This window comes from Trichomonas vaginalis, chromosome I (genome assembly GCF_026262505.1).
Source record: "Trichomonas vaginalis G3 chromosome I, whole genome shotgun sequence".
Taxonomy (NCBI): Eukaryota; Parabasalia; order Trichomonadida; family Trichomonadidae; genus Trichomonas; species Trichomonas vaginalis.
Window position 1 is genome coordinate 3,789,546 of NC_067203.1, and position 21,196 is coordinate 3,810,741.

The window sequence follows — 21,196 nt, forward strand, 5'->3', positions numbered from 1 at the left end:
GACTTTACCACTCTAACATTTTCATTTAGATTGCATTACATATGATATGAGAAAAACTCAATCCATTTGCCACAACTATAAATTTTATTTTTCGGCAAAAATTATTCAACATTTAATTGGGATTTCTAATAATAAAGAAAGACAATTCAGGTTTTGGGAACAAAATAATAACTATATTCACTTTCATTCACTCTCAATTTTGAAAGATCATTCGCCTCTCTTTTGCCATTCGAAGAGTTTATGAGACAATAATTGTGAGCAATATGGACACACATTGACTGATGCGTATAGAAAATATATTTTCATTGAGTGAAAGTAATAGTTTATCCTTGGAAATATAAAATTATAGACCCCACAAAATTTATTCAAAAAAGCAGTCGGAGGACGAATTCCACGGCAAATTACAGCGGTTCCAGTTGGGATGAAGCACTTCTGGACAGTCATAATTCAAAAATATTTATCTATAAAATAAATTCTATATTTTATATATAAAAAAATAAATAATCAAATAAATAAAATAAATATAAGTTATATATTTTTCATTTTTTGTTATACCCGAAAATCTTTGCATTGAGGGCCTTTGCTTCTTTGTGTTTACCAGCATCATTCAGCTTATGCTTTTGCTTGATGAGTCTTTCTCTTTCAATTGTTCTAGCGTCCTTAAGTTCTGACTTAACTTTTCTTTGGGATCTTGGAACTCTCAATGAACCTTTGATGACTCTTTCTTCTTCTCCAGGTGCTTGGATTGATGCCTTAGACATTGAAACCCATTCCTGGTATTTCTCACCCTTTACAGATTTGCCAGTAAGCATTGAAGTAGCCGCTTTAATGAGAGTTGCGTTTTTAGACTCCATTGCTCTCTGCAATCTCTGTTGTGTTGATGATTGTATGTTCTTCTTGTACATCTGTCTCTGCTGTTTCATCTTCATGAAGCCTTCTCTATCATCAGGAGCCATATCCATAACAGCATCAATTAATGATGATGCCGTTCCGTCTCTAATTGAGTTTGCATCATCATCAGGTGGTCTGTAGCCTAAAAAGAACTTGGATTGGACTGGTTTGTATTCTTTCTTAGGTTTCTTCGATACATGCTCTTTCCTCTTCTTGACTTCTGGCTTGGAATCATTAGTCTTGTCTTCAATGACTCTTTCTTCTGTCACTTTTTCAGCATCATTTTGAATTTCTTTATCTGATTCATCATCATCAAGAGGTGGTTCATCAGTTTCTTTTGTGTTGAAGCGAGACTTGATGAAATTATTTGTTGTTGACCTGAATGCCTGCATGACTTCCGCTTGTTTACTGTTCTGTGGCGCTTGTTCGAAAATTGTTTCTCTTGGCCTCCAAGCTCTGATTTTTTCTTCAATGGAATCAGCGCCGCCTTCAATGATGATCTCTTTGGCCATTGTAAGCCATTGTGGTTTTGCGTTCTTCCTTGATTTAACGTATTTCTTCTCGCCATTGTCCATTGACTGCCTGAGAACAGTTAAATCGTAGTTCCTCTTCATAGCGTCTTCATAAATTGTCAGTTGGTCGTTGATTTCACTCTGCATCACTCTTCTCAATGTCCATGGCTCTTCCTCTTGCAAGGCTTCGCGCGCTCCTACGTAATAAGGAAGTTCATCGTGAGTTACAAATGAAACAACTTCGCCTTTGAGACCTGCACGGCCTGAACGACCGGCTCTGTGAAGGAAAACCTTCGGACGCTCTGGGAAATCGTAGTTTACAACGGCTTCGAGGCCTTCAATGTCAAGACCACGTGCTGCAACGTCTGTGACAACTAAACAACGTAATGATCCTCTTGAAAAGGCGGCAAGACTGGATGAGCGCTCGTCTTGGTCCATGTTTCCGTAAATGGCTGCGCTTTTGAGGTTGGAGTCCCTTAAGAAAGCGCTTAAAAACTCAGCATGATATCTTGTGGCAACGAAAACAAGAGATCTGCGGTATTCTGTAACAGTTTGGAGAAGTAAAGCTGGTTTGTAATATGGATTAACGAAAAGGAAGTTAACTGTAAGTGTTTTTGGAAGTTTTGATTGATCAATTCTGATAACTGTTGCACGGCTGAGGTTAATACGTGTGAATTCAGCAAGAACGGATGGAACCGTAGCTGAGAATAACAATGATTGATGCTTTTCTGGGAGCAATTTGAGGATGGCCGTCATTTGTGGTTCAAGACCTTGCTCAAAGAGGAGATCTGCCTCGTCAATGACGATGATTTGTACACGAGAAAGGGAATATTGTGTTTCTGCAATGATTTGAAGTAATCTACCTGGTGTTGCGATGATAACATCAGGATTCTTTGTCAAACTTTCGAATTGAGGTGGGAGAGCTTCACCACCAATGATTTGTGCGCATTTTAAGTTTGTTTGAGACGCGTATTTCTGGAAATAGTGCCCGGTCTGAAGTGCCAATTCTCTGGATGGTGTGATAATGAGACAACGACAACCTGTAATAGTTGAGTGTTCATTAAGCTTTTGAACAATTGGTAATAAGAAAGAAGCTGTCTTACCAGAACCTGTTTTTGACATCGCAACGACGTCATGGTCTGCAAGAACAACTGGAATAACTTCTTTCTGAATAGGTGTTGGCTTTCTATACATGGTTGTTGCGACCTTAAGGGCAGGTCCTTCAAGGAGGGCTTCAAAAGTTGACATTTATTATTAGAGCTAAAAAAATTTTTTTGTGCTCCTTGCTAAAATTTTTGTCTTTACAAATTTTTGACATTTTCAAATTTACATTGACAAAACCAGGATTCATTTTAAACCACCCAATTTATAATGAAGTTAAGTTATCTTTCACACGTTTGATCAATGTGACAGTTATGCTTGCATATATGCTAGGAATTATAGGAATTTATTTTTATTCCTTGGTGTTTTTTCCACAGGGAGTATATCTCCTGGGCAAACGACAACAAATATGATAGTTTTCGGCATCTCAATCATTTTAAATTATGATTTGCAAGTGAAAAAAAAATTTTTTTTAGAGCTGTTGGATCTCATGTGCTTGAAAGATAGATGCTTCTTTTGTAGACATTTAAACAAGTAAAGATTTAGTTTTTTATTTTGAAATTTGGATGGTATTATCGAATATGATTTAGAGCGAAAAATAAGTATTTATTCAATTTATGCTCACAGATACCCAGCATATTTAGAGAAATTTACTGAGAGCGTTCCTTGATGGCGGCCTTCTCTGCAAGAACGATCTGAACGTTTGTTGGTGGAGAAGCGTATGATTTTACGCGGCCGTGAGCCTGGTGGATACGGCGCCAGCGGTATTGTGTAGCACGGTTGCATTGAACGTGGGCAACAAGGACCTCGTCAACATTAACGCCTGGCTTCTGTGGAGCACCAGCAAGAGCTGTCTTGATGAGCTTGATGTAGAGCTCAGCGCACTTGACTGGCCAGCGGGATGTTGGGCAGCCCCATTCGTGGCCCTGGGCGTGGTGTGAGATACCACCTTTGTAGCGGAAGAATGGAACAGCACGCTCCTTTCTCATGACGGCTTCAAGATAAGCGATCGCATCTTGAGCCTTCATGCCCTTGATAACACGGCCTGTTTCCATCATTGGCTTGAAGTGGACGCGCTCTAAGCCTGTTGATGCCTTAAGAGCCTTAGACTCTTCAACATTGGAGAAGGTGTAGTGTGTGCTCATAAGATTTCAATAAAAAAGGCAGGCCATGACCGTTCGGACGATAGGATTTTCATGTCACATGACTGTGACCTCGAGCATACTTTTAGATTTGCAACAAAATTACAAAATAATAAGTAAAATAAAATCGATTTTCAATGAGACATACATACTAAACTTTTACATTTGATTTACGATTTCTTGATATCTGTGAATTAGAGGTCATCTCTCTGTCTTTAATATATGAGTCTCATACAATTACTAACTACTATAAGAATGGACTGATTGCGCTATAAATTGTTTTTACGAGTTCATAAATTGCTATGAGTTAGGTAAATGAGCTATACACATCTTCATAAAATAATATAACATGGCAAAGGATAGAATCGTGGTGCTAATTTCATTATGTCAAAAACAAATCAATTTTTATAACAGCTCTAATTGGTTGATTCTATTCGCGAATTCAATATTCTATGCGCATCATGCAATATAATAGAATGCTAGCATATGAGAGGAGAAAATTATAATTGTTCAATTTCCAAATTTATTATCAAACGAATTTTTGCATTATCCAAATGGATTTTGGATTTTTATCAGGGGCTTTATCATAATGTTAAGATATTTTAAATTTCTTCTGAAATCATAAAAATGGGGATCAAAGAATAAAATGTACCAAAATGTTAGTTAAGCATTTTAAAATAATCTGGAATCGAAAATCAAATTGAAATAAATAAACATTTCAATTTATCAAATAATTTAATCAATGCTCCTATATTTGTAATTAACATATCAAAAAAATTTTATCTTTTGAAATTCAATTTTGTAAGAATTTTTCATTAGCGTCAAAAAATTATTTCACGAATATATATTAATACAATACGATTCCAATAAAATTTATTTTGAATTATTTAATTCAATTTCAATATCTTTTGAATAGTTTTAACACTATAAATCATTCACAAAACAAGGATAAAAATTTATCTATAAGCTTTTCAAAATGCGATTCAAATTTGAATAATTATTCAAAAAATAATCATAATTAAAATGACACCAATTGATGAAACAAATGGAAATATAGCAAGAAAAATCATATCATATCTTGAAAATGGGAAGATCCAAAAGAAACTCCTTAAATTCTTAACTATTGACTACTGCCTTTGGCTGAATGAACAAGTTCGATTAATCCTAAAAGAAGAACCTAATGTTGTTTATCTTGAAGGAAAATTTGTGATTGTTGGGGATTTACATGGCAATTTCAATGATTTAGATAGAATATTGTCCAATACATGGAAAAAAGAAAATATTAAATTCGTTTTTCTTGGTGATTATGTTGACAGAGGTCATTATTCATATGAAGTAATTTCACTCTTGTTTACAATGAAACTTCTCTTCCCAAATAGAGTTCTTCTTCTCAGAGGAAATCATGAGAACCAAGATGTTACCGAGATATATGGATTTAAAGATGAATGCCTTTCAAAATCTAGCAAAGCAGTTTATAGATCATTTCTCGAGTCATTTAGAACACTTCCTCTCTGCGCAATTCTTAATTATCGAGTCTTTTGCGTGCATGGAGGTATTAGTCAATACATCAAAACTATTACCCAAATTAATGAAATCAATAGATTCTGTGAAATCCCCGACTCCGGGCCGATGATGGATTTATTATGGGCCGACCCTGATGAAGAAGTTGACGAATTTGAAGAATCAGACCGAGGAGATACATACAGATTTGGAATTTCTCCAACTCTGGAATTCTTGAAGATTAACCACTTATCATTAATTATTCGTGGTCATGAATGCGTAGAAGATGGGTTTGAGTATCCATTTGAAGTCCTTGATGATGACTATGGCAAATGCATCCTTACGATTTTTTCTGCTTCTGATTATGTGGATTACAGAAATGATGCAGCATATGGAGTTTATGATCGCAAAATCGAATTCCATTCGCTTCCTTTAATCAAGGAAATAAGTAATGAACACTTTGAATCAGATCATCTTCACATTCCACAGAATAATCCCATTCTTGTTTGAAAATCTCTTATTTTATACCATGCGCTATTATTTGACTAAATTATTATAATTATTATTGTTCACATTATGAATTACTCTGAATATATTCATATTTTTAACTTCTAATCGGAAACATGATCAAAATATCAAAGATACAATTAACACTTCTATTATGTATATCAAAGGTAATGGATACAAATCGATTCTTGATTATTCGATAAAATTTATAAAAAAATTATAGAAAGCATTTCTCAATAAACGATTAAATAAACATAACAAACATTTAAATAACTTTTTACACTAAAAAATAAAATCAAGCAACATCAATTTGGTCTTCATCTTCAATATCTTGATTGGAACTAATCTTTTGTCTTAAATTCAATTCCTCACCATCAAACAAAAGCTTAGTACCCGTTCCAATAGATTTAAGGACGTATCCCCATGTTTTATCAAGGGGAACTTTTAATTTCTTCTTCGTTCCATCTGGTAATAGGAAGGAAAGCTTTCTATCGTTCGAATTCTGAGGTTCATGCTGCTCAGGAGCAGGCTCCGATAGTGTAATTTCCTCTCCATTTGAAACGATATCAAAAGTCACTTCGTTAATCTTCCATTGAATACCACTAAAAGTAACAATACTATTTCTAAGCTCTGGCGATATTTTATACAAGATTTGTTCAAAAGTATCTTTTTGATCCCAAATAACTTTCCATCTATTTCCACTTTCAATACTACTAATATGTACTAATTTTCTAGTAGGATCTGCTGGATCAATAACAACATCATCAGAAGTAGAATCAGAAACTGTATTAACAGCAGGAGTATCAGGTTCTTCGTCATCGTTTGCTAAATCCATGATATGCGCTATCATTTGAGTTGTAGTATCAATTGCATTATTTAATTTAGCTTTGTTTGGATCAACAAAATCTTCTTCTACGATTGCTTTTGGAGGATAGTTGTTTGCATATTGATAATCAACAGCTGCATGAGATGCGTGCTGTTCTCTTGAGAATTTTTTGCCATTTCTCGTTACAATATAATCGTTATCAGAAGCATTATTTGAACTTTCATCATCTAGTTCAATAATTTGATCAACTTCTGTAGGATCAGTATCTATGCTTTTTTCAATATCAGTTATTAATGGCGACTTTTCAATAGGTTCTGATTTATTCCTCGTTATCATGTAAGCAGGTTTTTTCGGTTTCTCATCTTCATCAGAGGATACGTTCACAACATCGTCATCATCGCTATTCATCCAAAAATCTATTTCATCTTTATTTTGATTATGATTATCTTCTTCTTCAGACATAGCAAAAAAATTTGACGAAATATTGTTTTTTGTAAAGTTAAATATGTCAAAAATTATTCACCCACTTCATCATATATTGCTTCACCCAAACGAGAGACGGTAAAAGCTTTATTTGTATGAGTTATATTAAGGCGCATATTATTGGACCTCAACTGCATAAGATGTATAAAAGTTTGATTATATTAATGTTGTTTTATATTTGAAAGTAGTATCATTTATCAATTTTCCATGAATATATTTAATGGGCCAAATTTTATCCAATGAATTTCATGTAATATGATTCTTATAAAAATATTTAAGATATTCACAGAAAATAAAGACATTTTTATTTGATAATATTACTAATTAATCCGAAATGACATAAAATATATGAATTCTGAACAAATATAATTAAAAATAATTAGTGCATCGACAATCTCAAGACTTTTTCTATCTTTTCCTGAAGGGACTGGAATTTCTGGCACTCCCATTCAAGGAAAGCATAGTCCAACTGTATCTTATTGCACTGTTCGATGCAAGTTTGGTCGACTTTTGACTCTTTTTCCCAGTTTGGATCGACCACGATATCAATTGAAGTCTGTCTGACCTCAAGAAGAGCATCGCGGAAGTCGTTGAGGGATGAAAGGGCTTGATCAATCACTTGAACGAAGGAAGCTCCGAAATTAGAGAATCCTCTGTATACCTCTGTAACGTTCATGTTGAAGATAGAGAGAATCTGGTTAAGATATTGCAAATGGGAACGATTCAACTTCTTATTTTCAAGATCAGCTCTTTTTTGAGCGGGAAGACATTCATTTCTACGCCTAGGAAGTTGCGCTGTCATTGATTCTATCTGTTGGAATGCATCTGGCTTGAATAAATCAATGTTATCGGAAATTATTGATTTTATTTTTTCAAATATCTTAATAAACTGGGCTTCATCTTGATCAAACGTTTGCTCCATGCTCATACGCTCTCCTAAGCATAATGTATCGAATTGTTGTGAAAGAAGTTGAACTCTTCTCTGATATAAAATTTTTCCGAAGAAATCAACTTTCTTTAGGAATTTCGTAAAAGCGACGAACATTTGGTTTTGAGTATTGATTGTAGGAGATACGAAATTCATATGGAAATCGATATCTTGGGCTTCAGAAATGAATTTACTAATTGCTGTTTGTTGTACTTGCAATTCACCGATCAACATCTTTTGCATTTTGTCTAATTCGCTAAATGGATTTGGTTCTGGGATGATTGGAAGACTTGGATCTATCCATTGCTGGAAAATTGCTCTAACTGGCTCAGTAAGAGAGTCAAGCGTGTATTTATGTATATCTGCACCTGTTGCAACTAATAATCTGACAATATCTATGTGATTTTTAGCAATTGCAATATCTAACGCATTTTCTGTTTCATTTCCTTGATAATTAGGGTCAGCACCATACTGGATGAGTGCGTATGCAATACGAGTAAATCCATATCTTGAAGCTATTATTAAAGGCACAGAAGCGTGATCAAATGAAATTGTTGGGGAATGGGCTTCAAGAAGAAGACTTACAATGCCGTAATTACCTTTTGAAACAGCTATAGATAATGGTAGATTAGGTGAATAATCCGAATCTATTATGCTTGGATCAGCTCCATGATCAAGCAATGATCTTACATAGTAAAACTTGTTTGCCTTGGTAGCTGCATGCAATGGCGTATCTCCATTATCGTCTTTTTCGTTTATATCTATTTTAGAATCGATTAATGCATCAAATGAAGATTTATTATCATTTTGAATTGCAAATTGAAACAATCCCTTCGTTTCACATCCATTTTCGATCAGTAATTTTAATGAATCAACGTTTTTATTCAAAATACAAATCTTTGATATTGGTAATTCTTCATATTTTGAACTTTCATCTCGACTATTGGCGATAGGAATACGTCTGTTTATGTCTTCGGTCGTCTTCAAAAAATCAATAATAGCGTTGTATGACGTATCAATAACCATTTTTTTTGAAATTTTTTTTACAAAATTTTTTCAAACGGTCACGTTTAGGAATGAAAAATATCTAAAAATGAACAAAAATATCCAATAACAATTAACAATCAAATTATGCCCATTAATTACATACTTTAGCACTTTAATTTACTTGATATGATGATGCGTAGAGATTGGGAGTTTATTCTTCAATTGTATTTTCAGTAAAATCAAACACATGAGGAACATGTTGGAAGTCAACAATTGTGAAATACTTTACTCAGTTGTTTCACAGAATTGTTGAAATGAATTGTTAAAATTAGAGATCATTTCGCAATCGTCGTCATTATCATTAGTATCTAAACTGTTTTCCAATTTTTCAATGATGCTGCTCAACATACTTTTCCAAATGCATATCAACTATAAATCATAATGCATTCAGTCTGTTGAGACCTTAAATTAGTATCCAGTTTTAAAGAAACAGATTCTGATTAGCTTAGTTTTTAATTGATTTAAACTGTTGTCCCAAAGGTGTATAATCCAAATATCAAAATATTCTTTATTATTTTTATCTGCAGTATTTCAAACATCATCTTTTTCATTGATATTTGCTCCATTTATAATAAGAAGAACAGCTATATCATCATTATCATATTTGACTGCAATATCAAGAGCGGTTGAGCCATTTCTAGCTTTTTCATCGATATTTATACCATGTAAAATAAGAAGTTCAGCTGTGTTTTCAGTATTATAAAATGCTGCATAATGAAGAGCAGTTCTTCCATGATTGTCTTTTTCATTGATATTTATACCATTTGAAATAAGAAGTAGGGCAATTTCTTTACTCTTATATTTTGCTGCTTTATGAAGAGCAGTATTTCCATAATTATTTTTTTCATTGATATTTATACCATGTGAAATTAGAAGTTCAGCTGTTTCTTTACTATTATGTTGTGCTGCATTATGAAGAGCAGTATTTCCATAATTATCTTTTTCATTGATATTTATACTATGTGAAATTAGAAGTACAGTTGTTTCTTTACTATTACAATTTGCTGTAATATGAAGAGCGGCCAATCCATAATTATTTTTTTCATTGATATTTATACCATGTGAAATAAGAAATTCTGCCATTTCTTTGCAATTATGTTTTGCTGCTTTATGAAGAGCAGTATTTCCATAATTATTTTTTTCATTGATATTTGAACCATGTGAAATAAGAAGTATGGCGGTTTCTTTACTATTATGTTGTGCTGCATTATGAAGAGCAGTATTTCCATAATTATCTTTTTCATTGATATTTATACTATGTGAAATTAGAAGTTCTGCTATTTCTTTTATATCATTATCTGCTGCATGATGAAGAGCAGTTCTTCCAAGATCGTCTTTTTTATTGATATTTGCACCATGTGAAATAAGAAATTCAACCATTTCTTTACTTTTAAAAATTAATGCATATTGAAGAACAGTCGTTCCATTCTCATCTTTGTCATCGATATTTGCACCATTTGAAATAAGAAGTTCAGCTGTTTCTTTACTAACATATCTTGCTGCATAATGAAGAGCAGTTAGTCCAAGTCTATCTTTTTCATTGATATTTGCACCATGTGAAATTAGAAGTTCAGCCGTTTCTTTATTATTATGTTTTACTGCATAATGAAGAGCAGTTAGTCCAAGAAAATATTTTTCATTGATATTTGCACCATGTGAAATAAGAAATTCGGCCAATTCTTTGCCATTATATTTTGCTGCATAATGAAGAGCTGTATTTCCATATTTATCTTTTGCATTGATATAAGCACCAAGAGAAAGGAAAGATTTGCAAACGGATGGATTATTAAATAACGATGAATAAACAAAACATGTGTCAACATCAATAGTTTGATCAAAATAAACTAAAATTGATTCAATATTATTATATTTTCCACAATAATATAAATCTATCTTCAAATTGTGTTCATTCATCAAGAATGTAACAAAATCAATGTTGTGTGAAATAATTGCATATTCCATACATTTTTCATTTGGTTTTTGATGTTTCAAACATTCACTCATGATCTCTGGATTTCCTCCTAAAAATGAAAAATGTAAACATTTTTGAGTTATTTCTGAGTTAAATTTCGTTCTTAATAACTTGAAACAATCAACTGCTCCATGGTAACAACATAATTCAAGTAATGAATACCCTTCGTAAGAATATGGATATAAACTGCTTTTAAGTTTTTGATTTTGGTCAAATTCTTCTCTTTCAGCTAATATGATGAATTTTTCTTTGTCATTATACATAATTGCCCTGTAAATTGTATCTTCTGAGTGAATATCGAGATTTTCTGTTTTAAAATTTTCAAAATCAGCAGATTTGTATAATTTAATTCCATATTCTTTATAAAACAGGAAGTTTGAAATTAGTTGAACATTGCTGACCTCTGTGACATGGTAATCATCAGATATGAGTTTGGCAAGAAATAAATATGACTTTGTATAGCGATTATTATATGGAATGATATCTAAAATGTCTTTAATAGCATTTGTGGGAAGATATTTCTTTGAATCAATCAATTCTGTTTTGATAATTTTGTAAATTGACTTTAATTCTTCTTCTTTTTCCGTTTTCAGCTGATACAATGCATTACATGAATCGATGATGCATTTAAACATACATCGCAGTTCACTGTAATTGTTTGGATAGCTGTCTTGATTGGACATAAAAAATGTTGCTCCTTTTTTGCACTTTTTCTATAAATTATCACATCCATGAACTTTTTGAATGCAATTCAACAGTGCAAGAATAATGTCATTCTATAGCATTATGGATATTTTTGAGATATACACTTAAAAAAATTTCAATGTATTCTCAAAAATATTATTATTGCATGAGAATTATTTATTGGAGAAAAATAATAATAATAATAAAAAATAACATATATAAAAATTGAGTTACTAATTGAAAAAGTGCAAAGGAAGTAAAAATTACCACCAAAATAATTTTTTTTAACATACAAAAATCGTTCTTAAAACTACCGTTCGTAACACTCTCAATTTTGTATGGTTACGAGCAGGAGCACATGTGGATTTTGCCTCCAACGTTGACCAAATTTGCACATCCTTTCCTGCAAATTTCCATTAATAATATCATTTAATTTTAAAAATATATGAGATATCATTGAAATCCCAGGACCAAAGTTGAGATATGAGATTTCAGTAACTTCGACTAAATAACCAAACGTCTACAACCGAGTTAGAAATTTTTAACGTATCAAAAGTAGATGAAAAGTTTTAACTAAATAAATTTTTTCATTATGTCCAGAACAATATATAATCAATATCAACTATTCTCTAAATATATATGAGCTCAATAAATGTCCTTAGTGAACATTTTGTGGTGAAACAACACTTCGAGGGACATAATGGAAAATAATTTAGGAAATTGATGAGTTAATAGAATATAAGTTAGCAAAAACGATAGCAGTTAAATAATTCTATATATTTAGTTTAAATGAAGTTAACAAAAAAATAAAATTAATTTCTATTGGAAACTTGAGTTCTCAAATCTTTGAGCTGATTCAACACATTCTGAAGGGAGTGATATTCCTTCACCTGATCATCCTTCAAAGGCGGATCGTCGAGGGATTGCTGATATTCCAGTAATTTCGCTCTCATTACTTCAAGCGATGGTCCTGGATAAGACTTCAGAGCCTTTCTACGCCTTGCGACACCATCCTGTCTCTCTTGGAGCTTCACTTTTTGAGCTTTGATCACTTCCATTCTGGAGTTTACGTCATCTGGCGCTGTAAGCTGTATTTTTGTGTATTTGTTATCGTTCCTCTCGTAAATTGCGTGTCCTTTTTTATATAAACGTGAATTTGAATTAATTTTCATTGTCTTTCTGAGATTCAGCTTAACTTCATCGCGACGTGATGCAGGGAGAATCTGTGGGTAGTCATAAATGAAAGTTTCGCCATTTTCGAGAGACACATATAACAATTTATCCAAAATAACAACAGAACTAATGGTTGAATCAAAATGGCAGTCCACGGGTATAGTTTCCGATGGCATTCCGAAGTCATTAGTCACGTATTCGCCATTATCTTCCTTAAATCTGTTTGAAATTATTTCAACGTCTTCTGCTGGTATTTGTTTCATTAATGCATTGTAGTCATCGCTTGTAAGTCTAAAAGATGGCGGGAAGTATGGGCTGATGATTTGAAGCTCTTGATAAGAAGTTCCAACAATTACGGAAAACATCGACCAAGAGTTATGGTCTGAGCATGTAGAAAAGCATAATGGAGAGTTAATGCTCATATATGTACTTGTATTTCCTTTAAGATCAATATAATAAATCGAACCTTTGCTTTCTAGAACGATGAGACTGTTTTTTCCAAGTACCGACCACTGAATATCAATGGTAGATTGTATATCATCTATATAGTCTGTGAAATTAATTAAATCTTTGTTATTTATATCGAAAATAAAAACTGAACAGTCCGAAAATATTAATATTTTCGTTCCATCGTCTGAGAGCGCGAATCTTTTGAGTACTGCTGGATTTGGAACTTGAACATCTGAGAATTGAATATCATTATGAAACAAAAATCCGGTTGATGATATTTTCCATACAGAGCCATCAGGACCAATATCGCAGGCAGAAATATTGAGTTCTGATCCTGGTTGTTGCATCCTAATTACTGCAGGGGCATTATCATTCATTGTAAAGTAAACAAACTCATTCAATTACAATTTTTTTGAATTCATTCAAATTCCTCAAATGGAATATCGAGATGAATAGATGCTCGTAATATTCTGAACAAAATATTTAAATATCATAAAATAAATTTTTAAAAAGAAAGTTTTCAAATTCTGAGACCTTGAGAGTTATTTTTTTCTATCTTATTCAACTTTTAAATTTTGTTACAGAACTAGAATTTACCAATGTGGCAGCATCCACAATGGTTTTCATTGCTTACTAGCGAAAAACGATTGGGTTAAATTTTTATTTTTCGTAGAATCCCGACTTCTGATCATCGTAACTATGTAGACAGAAACTTGGAGATTTAAAAATGTGACGTCAAAGGTAAGTAATATCATAGATTAAAGTATAAATTATAACGTATATTAATTTAGTAAGAACAACTAATAATTTATTAAATTTAAACATTTCAGTCCTTGTTTTGTTGGGCATCACCTCCATCCTTTTGTAATTTTTGGATTTCAGCCATCAATCTATCTCTTTCTATTCTTAACAAGGAGCGCTCTTTATTGACTTGCTCAAACTTTTGCTGTAATTCAGCAAGAGCTGGATCTAACCGCTTTCTTGTCTTTTTCATCTTTCGTAAGTCTTCTGTAAGATCTTTCTTTTCTTTCTCAAGAGCTTCGAGACCATCACGGTGGTAATTTCGCTCTTGTTTAAGTCTGTCCCAAGTCTGTTGAACTTCATCTCTAACTGTTTGCCATTTCTTTCTTTCTTGTTCCATTTGTTCTGTTTTCTGTTTAATATCAGCAATTTCTTCAGTAAGATCACAAAATAGATTAGGTCTTTCTGTAGAGTACCATTCGTGTTGAAATGTTGCTAAAGTTTCAGTCATATTCATTTTCTTAAGGAAATTTCTAACAAAATCATCTACAACTTCATTATATTTAACTACAACAGGTTGATTATCTTGAGGAACTTGCGGCATTGGTTGGTTATTTTCTTCATCCTCAGATTTTTCATTTTCTTCGGGTAAATCTTCAACCTGGACATTAACATATTCGCCATCACTGCTGTCGTCGACTTCTAACTCAACTTCTTCAAGGATATATGATCCTCCGTCAACAGCGTGATCCATTTAACGTGCAAATAACCGTTTTTATTTTTTCAGCAAGAAAAAAAACTTGATTCGTTAGAATAAAAGTTCTTGGCTATTAGAATTGTAAAAAGACATAGGAATAACTAAATGATTTATGATAGAATATTTGCATTTTGAGTAAATTTGATGGAATGAAATATCCAATTAAAGTTTAAAGTCTATCTAACTTTAAAAAAAGTAATTCTTAAGTAGTTAAATTATAATAAAATTAATAATTTTAATTAATTCTTCAACAGTAATATTTGGTATTTTAAAATTTCACAACCGAATTATCAAAAGAAGACAAATCTAAACATTTCAAATAAGTTTGAAGTATCTTGCAATCTCACGGCGGCAGTCTTGGCTCAAATCTTTGAGATCAATTTCAGAATCATCGGTAATATCTGGATGATGCTTTGCAATGATTTCTGATACTTTCTCGACATCTTCATCAGTTCCATTTTGGTATTTGTCGAGAATTTGATCAGTAATTTCGTCTGTAATTTGAATTTGAGCTGGTTTTGGAGCTGGAGGTGGTGGTGGATTAGCAGGAGCAGCTGGCTTAGCAGGTTCTGGTGCTGGCGGCTGACTAGCAGTAGTTCCTGACCTATCAGCCCTCCTTTCCTTTTGGCGCTGCTCTGTCTGTGAGCGGCGCTCTGGTTCTGGAGCCTTTTCAACAGGAGCATGGTCTTGTTTGCTCTCTTTGATGGCTTGTGCTGATTTAGAAGATTCTCCATGGTGTTTGTGTCCTGCCTTTGGATATCCTTCCTTGGGATCGTTAATATACTTGTATATCTTATGAACTTTAACATCGATGATCTTAAATTCGGTCAGCCAATCTTGAACAGGATCATCTGTAAAGTGGGCGACCAATTTTTGACTGACAATCCTTAGATAGTTTGCACACATTGTAATCCAATTGGTTTCACCGTTGAATTTAACTGCGTTATCCCATATTAAAGCAATGTCTGATTTAAACTCTTCTATGCTATTATATCTGTTTTCTCTAAGCTTAATTTCAAGAACTTCAAGAGCCATTGGGCTTTTAATGATTTCGTAGTAGTTTGGATATAGATCTCTGTCTACTGACTTATCAAATATCTTGGATATTCTATATCTGCGAATCTGTTCGATTATGCGCTGGCAGCGTTGCTTCTGTGTTGGAGTTATGCCCATTGGTTGTTGTGATAAATGTTCTTGGAACTTAACTGCTGTCACTTTTTATGCTTCACTTGAAATTTTAACGCATGGAGCCATTCTTCTTACCAACAGCATATTATTAATCCAGAAAAGTAAAAAATAACATTATATTGCTCACATTCGTTTATAATTAATCTGAAACGAAAAATCTTCTAAGAGATGTAAGGTTATAGGCAATTTGGTATGTATATTAAAAATGTATCTCTATAAGGATTTATTTACTTTATTTACAAAACTTAATAAATGAGATGATTCAAATTCTAATTAAATTAGATTGTATGCAGGTAAAGACTTAATACATAAAAATACAATGTGAAAATATGTATCAATTTAATCTTTTAAAGTCAAAATTTTATTAAAAATAATATTTCTAAAACTAAAACCTTTATTTTACAAACAAAAATGAGATAGAATGAAAAAAATCATTCTACTAAGTTGAAATTTCTTCAGACATTGTATCAGCTGTTATTAGTGGCTCGAGATCATTCTTTTGTTCGACAGAAATATTCATAGATCTTGTTCGGATAATAAAAACAAGAACTATTATAATAATTATAGGAACTATAATATAACTTGGGTGGATTAATTCTTTCTCAATTCCTAATACCTGAATTGAAGCATTTATCTGACAATTTCCATAACCGATAAGGTAGAATCCAATAAATAATGGATTGTCAATGGAAAAATTCTTCAGTGAACTTCTTTTAACATTGATTTCAGTAGTTTGGTTTGTAACATGAAAATAATTCAATCTTTGGCCTCCATATTTGAAAGGCTTCTTAAATGATAGTTCAAGAGCTAATACCTGGTCTGATTCTTCTGATTTTTCAATATTTAGAATGATGGAATTGTTAAATTTCGGCAATTTAAGGGATAAATACTTCCAATTGCTAGCAGAAACATTTAACGATACATTTTGATTACTTCTAATTACAGTTGAATTGATTTGGCATAAAACTCCCGTAGATGGATATTTACATCTGTTTTGTGAAGGGAATTTAGTGAAAACTAAGAATTTTTCATCATTAAAATGATTAAATTCGCCACTGAAAATGATAGCTGCACGGACAGAATTAACAAATAACATATTATTTGAAAATATGTGAATTTTGTAGAATCCTTCTTCAGTTTCATTGGCTGGAATTGTTATTGATTCGACTGTTGAGTGTGTTTCTTCTTTTCCATTACCAAAATAAAACTTTTTTGAAGGAGATTCCAAAACTAGGTCCAAATCAGCAGCAAGAGGAATTTGGCTTTCCTCATCTAATGCAGGATCATTATAGACTAATGTGGCCTTAATATTTCTCTTCTTTGGTGAAATAATTTTTATTGATGAAATATAATGTGAATTTGCATCAATTGTTATATTATCAATGAATCTATATCCACCATGAGTTTCATTGATGAACAATAAATCATCTAATTTTGGAACTCCGAAGCCAATTGAGAAATCCGGAGTTTTTTCATGTTCAACGATTGGAATACAAGAATGGATCAAGAAACATTTAAGTAAACAGGCTGTTGGTTTTATTTTTATGCCCGTTTGACTTTTTGTTTTTAGATAATATCCTTCTTCCAAATATTGTCGAATTAAAGCTGCAGAACCAGCAATGAATGGTGCAGCCATGGATGTTCCTGTTCTAGCACCAACAATCTCTTTAGAATTGGCCTTTGCGGAGATGATATAGCTGGATGGAGCAACTAAATCAGGTTTCAAAATTCCAACATCATTTGGCCCTTTCGAGGAAAATTCTGAATAACTTATTTCACTTGTTTTTGGTTCATATATAATAGAACAATTGAAATTACCTTTCAGTTTTTCTTTTGTCAGAAAAATTGGAATTTTTGAAGAGGGACATTCAATTTTCTTGTCACTTTTTATGAAAATGGCCAAACTTTGATTTTCATTGAAATTTTTGATTTTTTGACAGGTTGTGTTATCATATTCCATGAAAAAGAATGTTTTTGGATTCATTTTGGTCGAAAAACTCTGGTTTCGGAAGAAACTCTGGTTATTAAATCTGAATTTTGAATAAAAATCAGGAGACCAATAAGTTTGAGTGACATTTACACGTTTTTTGTCATTCTTAAGAATGTAAATGTCTCTCATCATTAAGTTTTCTATGTTTCCTGATGAAGGATGGCTGCATCCGGCAACTGATACGACATTTTTGCTACCAGAAGGCTGATATATAGAGAATTTGTTGCCAGAGTTACCTCCAGCGAATACAAACAGTATTTCTGGATTCTTTTCTGCAATATAATCATAAGTTGAACGAATATCAGAAAAATCAATTGGAAATCCCCAAGAATATGAGAAAATATGGGAATTTAGCTCTTTCATTCTCTTTACAACATCATTTATATCATAATCTACATCTGCATCATCAAGAAATTGCTTTTTTCCGATATCAATAAAATATAATTTTGATTTCGGAGCAATTCCGTTGTACAAAGAGTAAGGAAGTGATTCCGCATCACCAGAGATGATTCCTGCAACATGTGTTCCATGTCCTCCGTTCCTATCTTTGTTATCTGCCAAAATTTCGTATCTTATTACTTTTCTATGATTAAAATTGGTTGTATTGAATGGAGGATCGTTATTTTCGTCTTTGAAATATGGAGACTCCATGTCTATGCCAGTATCAACAAGAGTAATGACTTGGTTTTGGCCAGTTAAATTATTTTTTTGTAATTTGCGATAATTCATCATGTAATCGTTGTAATAAATAGAGTTACTGTTTCCATCTTGTAAATAACCAGCTGACCATCTGTTCAACGGAGAAAAATTCTTTATTATTTCGATTTTTTGGATTTTGTCATTTTGTAGGAAATCTATAATAGAGGTATTGATTTCATCTAAATAAACAATAAAATGTGTGTCTGAAATCTTTTGGTATCGCAAATAATTTGGAATTTTGATTGAATTATGAGCTTTAATAAGTAATTTCATGGGCAAACTGTTAGGATTTAGTATATTATTTAGATTGATAAGGTTTGATTGGAACAATTTAATACCTTTTGTCTGTGAAAGTTTGGAAAATTGTGTTTGATTTAAATAAACATGAAACCAATGATCTGATAGTATCATACTACTATCATCAAATCCATTTACTTCTTTAATTTTGGATGTTGCTTCATTTTTAGAAGAATATAAATAAAACCAACCAGAATTCATGGCATTTGGCAGCTGATAAAGTGATGGATCGAATATAGTACCATTTTTGAATATAAAACTTTTTGAATTGAAACAACAAACTGTTTCGACAAAAAGAAGAAAAATTTCTAAAAAAATAATGAATAAATAACATAGGGCTGAATTTTAACGATGACATATAGAAGCCAAAATAATTATATTGATTACTTTTATTTCTCATTTTTTTATAATGTTACAAAAGATATGGAATTTCTTAGGTTATCCAACTGAGCCAGAACCTGTTGTAACCAGAAAAAAACTATCCCTAACACCTGTCTCGGAGTTCTGTGCACGTTTTATTGTAGTAAAGGACTTAAAAGACGGATATGATACAAACATCCCAAGTAACTTAGATTATCTCAAAAAAGAACTTACAAAGATCACAAATCAGTTAAATCAAAATGTCCAGCCAACTTTGCTTCCACAAATTGATTTTTCAATCACATTTAAATCAAAAGAAACACAAGATGAGAACATATTGATTTATTTTAAGAATAAAATCATACAAAAGCAATTTGAACATCAAAATTCGCTATATAAAGATGCAATTTCCGATATGAATCAGATGATTGAGTTTAGTTCAATGGCGTATAACGAAAAGTATCCAATATTCATCAATTTTAGCGAATTTACTAAGGAAATACAGAACAGAACATATAATAACTCTAAAATTAAAACATTTGAAAACAGAATTCGAATTTTGGATGCAAAAATCGAGTCTATTCATAAGAATTACAAATCTCCATCATTTACATCACAAAATTTACTCAAAGAATTGAAGAATTTTCGAAATAATTTCAATCCAAACTTCAAATTCTTCCCAGAATCAGAATTTGATATTTATTTTGCTAACTATATTGACTACAATTCATCGTTACTACAGAAATTTAACAATATTCTTGATGATTTTACGTCATACAATTATTCTCAAGGTTTAGACAAACTTACTAAATGTATTAATGATCTATGCAAAGAGATAGGTATACCTTTAGAGTCCGATGAATCTCTTATGATTACTTGTTGCGCAAATCGTTATTTCTTTGATAAAGTTGCAATTGAATTACCGTATTTGCTTTTCAATGATTTGCAAGCGAAAGACTTTATCAAGAGATGTGAATTTGCCAAAAAGAAGACTGTTGGCTCATTATTGGCCGATATGAAGAAAATTTTTGTTCCATCCCAAATTAATCGAACAATTCTTGATGTTTTTACAACAGATGACCTTCTCAAAGCATCAGTTGAATACCTTAGTCTCATCCAATTCAAGAATTCCCCTCTAGATATCGTAAATCAGTTGAATGAATCTTTAATTTTGATAAACAAGTTTGTTATCAAATCCTCCTATATAAATAAGAAATGCAAAGGCGATGAATCGGTAGAAATACCTGAAGACGTCTATCTAAACTTCGGAATGGTCGAAGCAGATGATTCTTTGACTGTTTTTTATATGTGTTTCCTTATTGACCCACCGCCGAACTCAGTGGCAATCGGAAACTTCCTGAAGACATTCGGGAGATTCGATCAATTCACTGCATTAGATATGGCATGCGTCCATATTTTGGCTGCAATTAAATTTATTTCAACAAGTGAGCTGATCAACCCCGAATAAGGATATGTTGTTTTGTTATTAATAAAAAATTGTATTTTATTATCAGAATTCGATAGAAACAATCAGATATGATTTTCACCTTTACTGATAAGTTTGTGAAGGCATTCAAAAATTATATGTCTTCTCAATTTTCAAAAGGCAAAATATATTTTTGAAAAATTTGAGAACTTTGATATAGAATCATGACATAATTTTATATGCATTATATTATTTATACATTGATAACTACAGTAATGCAAAATTATCAAAATTCATTATAAAATTATTTTATGTTTCTCCAAATACTACAAATATCCAATATACATCAATCTATTTATTAATTGTAATATATAAATACACGAATAAGGTTTATATAATTGTAAAAAGAATGCCAAATCTCATATTCTTTCTTTAATTATCGTAATATCTCAGTTCTATCCACTAAGTATAACAGTATGTGCATACTTTGGGATTTTTCTATTGAAAATCATCAAATATTTA

At 32.0% G+C, this 21,196-nt stretch overlaps 11 protein-coding genes across 11 annotated transcripts; 2 read left to right on the forward strand and 9 right to left on the reverse strand.

Moving 5' to 3' along the window:
* Positions 1 to 394: 394 nt before the first annotated feature.
* TVAGG3_0924410 (RNA helicase family) lies at positions 395 to 2,654 on the reverse strand (the record flags this gene model as incomplete). Its single annotated transcript, XM_001322549.2, has 1 exon — positions 540 to 2,651. One exon carries the CDS (start codon positions 2,649 to 2,651, stop codon positions 540 to 542), a length of 2,112 nt encoding a protein of 703 aa, XP_001322584.1.
* Positions 2,655 to 3,030: 376 nt separating this feature from the next.
* On the reverse strand, positions 3,031 to 3,671 carry TVAGG3_0924420 (structural constituent of ribosome; the record flags this gene model as incomplete). The annotated part of the gene is made up of 1 exon (XM_001322548.2): positions 3,155 to 3,649. The coding sequence occupies one exon, from the start codon at positions 3,647 to 3,649 to the stop codon at positions 3,155 to 3,157; it is 495 nt and encodes a 164-aa protein (XP_001322583.1).
* Positions 3,672 to 4,669: 998 nt separating this feature from the next.
* TVAGG3_0924430 (phosphoprotein phosphatase protein) lies at positions 4,670 to 5,656 on the forward strand (the record flags this gene model as incomplete). The annotated part of the gene is made up of 1 exon (XM_001322547.1): positions 4,670 to 5,656. The coding sequence occupies one exon, from the start codon at positions 4,670 to 4,672 to the stop codon at positions 5,654 to 5,656; it is 987 nt and encodes a 328-aa protein (XP_001322582.1).
* Positions 5,657 to 5,928: 272 nt separating this feature from the next.
* Positions 5,929 to 6,948, reverse strand: TVAGG3_0924440 (uncharacterized protein; the record flags this gene model as incomplete). The annotated part of the gene is made up of 1 exon (XM_001322546.1): positions 5,949 to 6,941. The coding sequence occupies one exon, from the start codon at positions 6,939 to 6,941 to the stop codon at positions 5,949 to 5,951; it is 993 nt and encodes a 330-aa protein (XP_001322581.1).
* Positions 6,949 to 7,341: 393 nt separating this feature from the next.
* Positions 7,342 to 8,916, reverse strand: TVAGG3_0924450 (spectrin binding; the record flags this gene model as incomplete). Its single annotated transcript, XM_001322545.1, has 1 exon — positions 7,342 to 8,916. One exon carries the CDS (start codon positions 8,914 to 8,916, stop codon positions 7,342 to 7,344), a length of 1,575 nt encoding a protein of 524 aa, XP_001322580.1.
* A 552-nt stretch (positions 8,917 to 9,468) lies between these two features.
* TVAGG3_0924460 (ankyrin repeat and SOCS box-containing protein 4 family) lies at positions 9,469 to 11,592 on the reverse strand (the record flags this gene model as incomplete). The annotated part of the gene is made up of 1 exon (XM_001322544.1): positions 9,469 to 11,592. The coding sequence occupies one exon, from the start codon at positions 11,590 to 11,592 to the stop codon at positions 9,469 to 9,471; it is 2,124 nt and encodes a 707-aa protein (XP_001322579.1).
* A 374-nt stretch (positions 11,593 to 11,966) lies between these two features.
* On the reverse strand, positions 11,967 to 13,679 carry TVAGG3_0924470 (DPP6 N-terminal domain-like family; the record flags this gene model as incomplete). The annotated part of the gene is made up of 1 exon (XM_001322543.1): positions 12,406 to 13,593. The coding sequence occupies one exon, from the start codon at positions 13,591 to 13,593 to the stop codon at positions 12,406 to 12,408; it is 1,188 nt and encodes a 395-aa protein (XP_001322578.1).
* An 84-nt stretch (positions 13,680 to 13,763) lies between these two features.
* Positions 13,764 to 14,721, reverse strand: TVAGG3_0924480 (U4 snRNA binding; the record flags this gene model as incomplete). Its single annotated transcript, XM_001322542.1, has 1 exon — positions 14,043 to 14,711. One exon carries the CDS (start codon positions 14,709 to 14,711, stop codon positions 14,043 to 14,045), a length of 669 nt encoding a protein of 222 aa, XP_001322577.1.
* Positions 14,722 to 14,957: 236 nt separating this feature from the next.
* TVAGG3_0924490 (chromatin remodeling) lies at positions 14,958 to 15,919 on the reverse strand (the record flags this gene model as incomplete). The annotated part of the gene is made up of 1 exon (XM_001322541.2): positions 15,030 to 15,887. The coding sequence occupies one exon, from the start codon at positions 15,885 to 15,887 to the stop codon at positions 15,030 to 15,032; it is 858 nt and encodes a 285-aa protein (XP_001322576.1).
* Positions 15,920 to 16,289: 370 nt separating this feature from the next.
* On the reverse strand, positions 16,290 to 19,188 carry TVAGG3_0924500 (proprotein convertase-related family; the record flags this gene model as incomplete). The annotated part of the gene is made up of 1 exon (XM_001322540.1): positions 16,342 to 18,864. One exon carries the CDS (start codon positions 18,862 to 18,864, stop codon positions 16,342 to 16,344), a length of 2,523 nt encoding a protein of 840 aa, XP_001322575.1.
* Positions 19,189 to 19,203: 15 nt separating this feature from the next.
* On the forward strand, positions 19,204 to 20,913 carry TVAGG3_0924510 (uncharacterized protein; the record flags this gene model as incomplete). Its single annotated transcript, XM_001322539.1, has 1 exon — positions 19,298 to 20,716. The coding sequence occupies one exon, from the start codon at positions 19,298 to 19,300 to the stop codon at positions 20,714 to 20,716; it is 1,419 nt and encodes a 472-aa protein (XP_001322574.1).
* Positions 20,914 to 21,196: the final 283 nt, after the last annotated feature.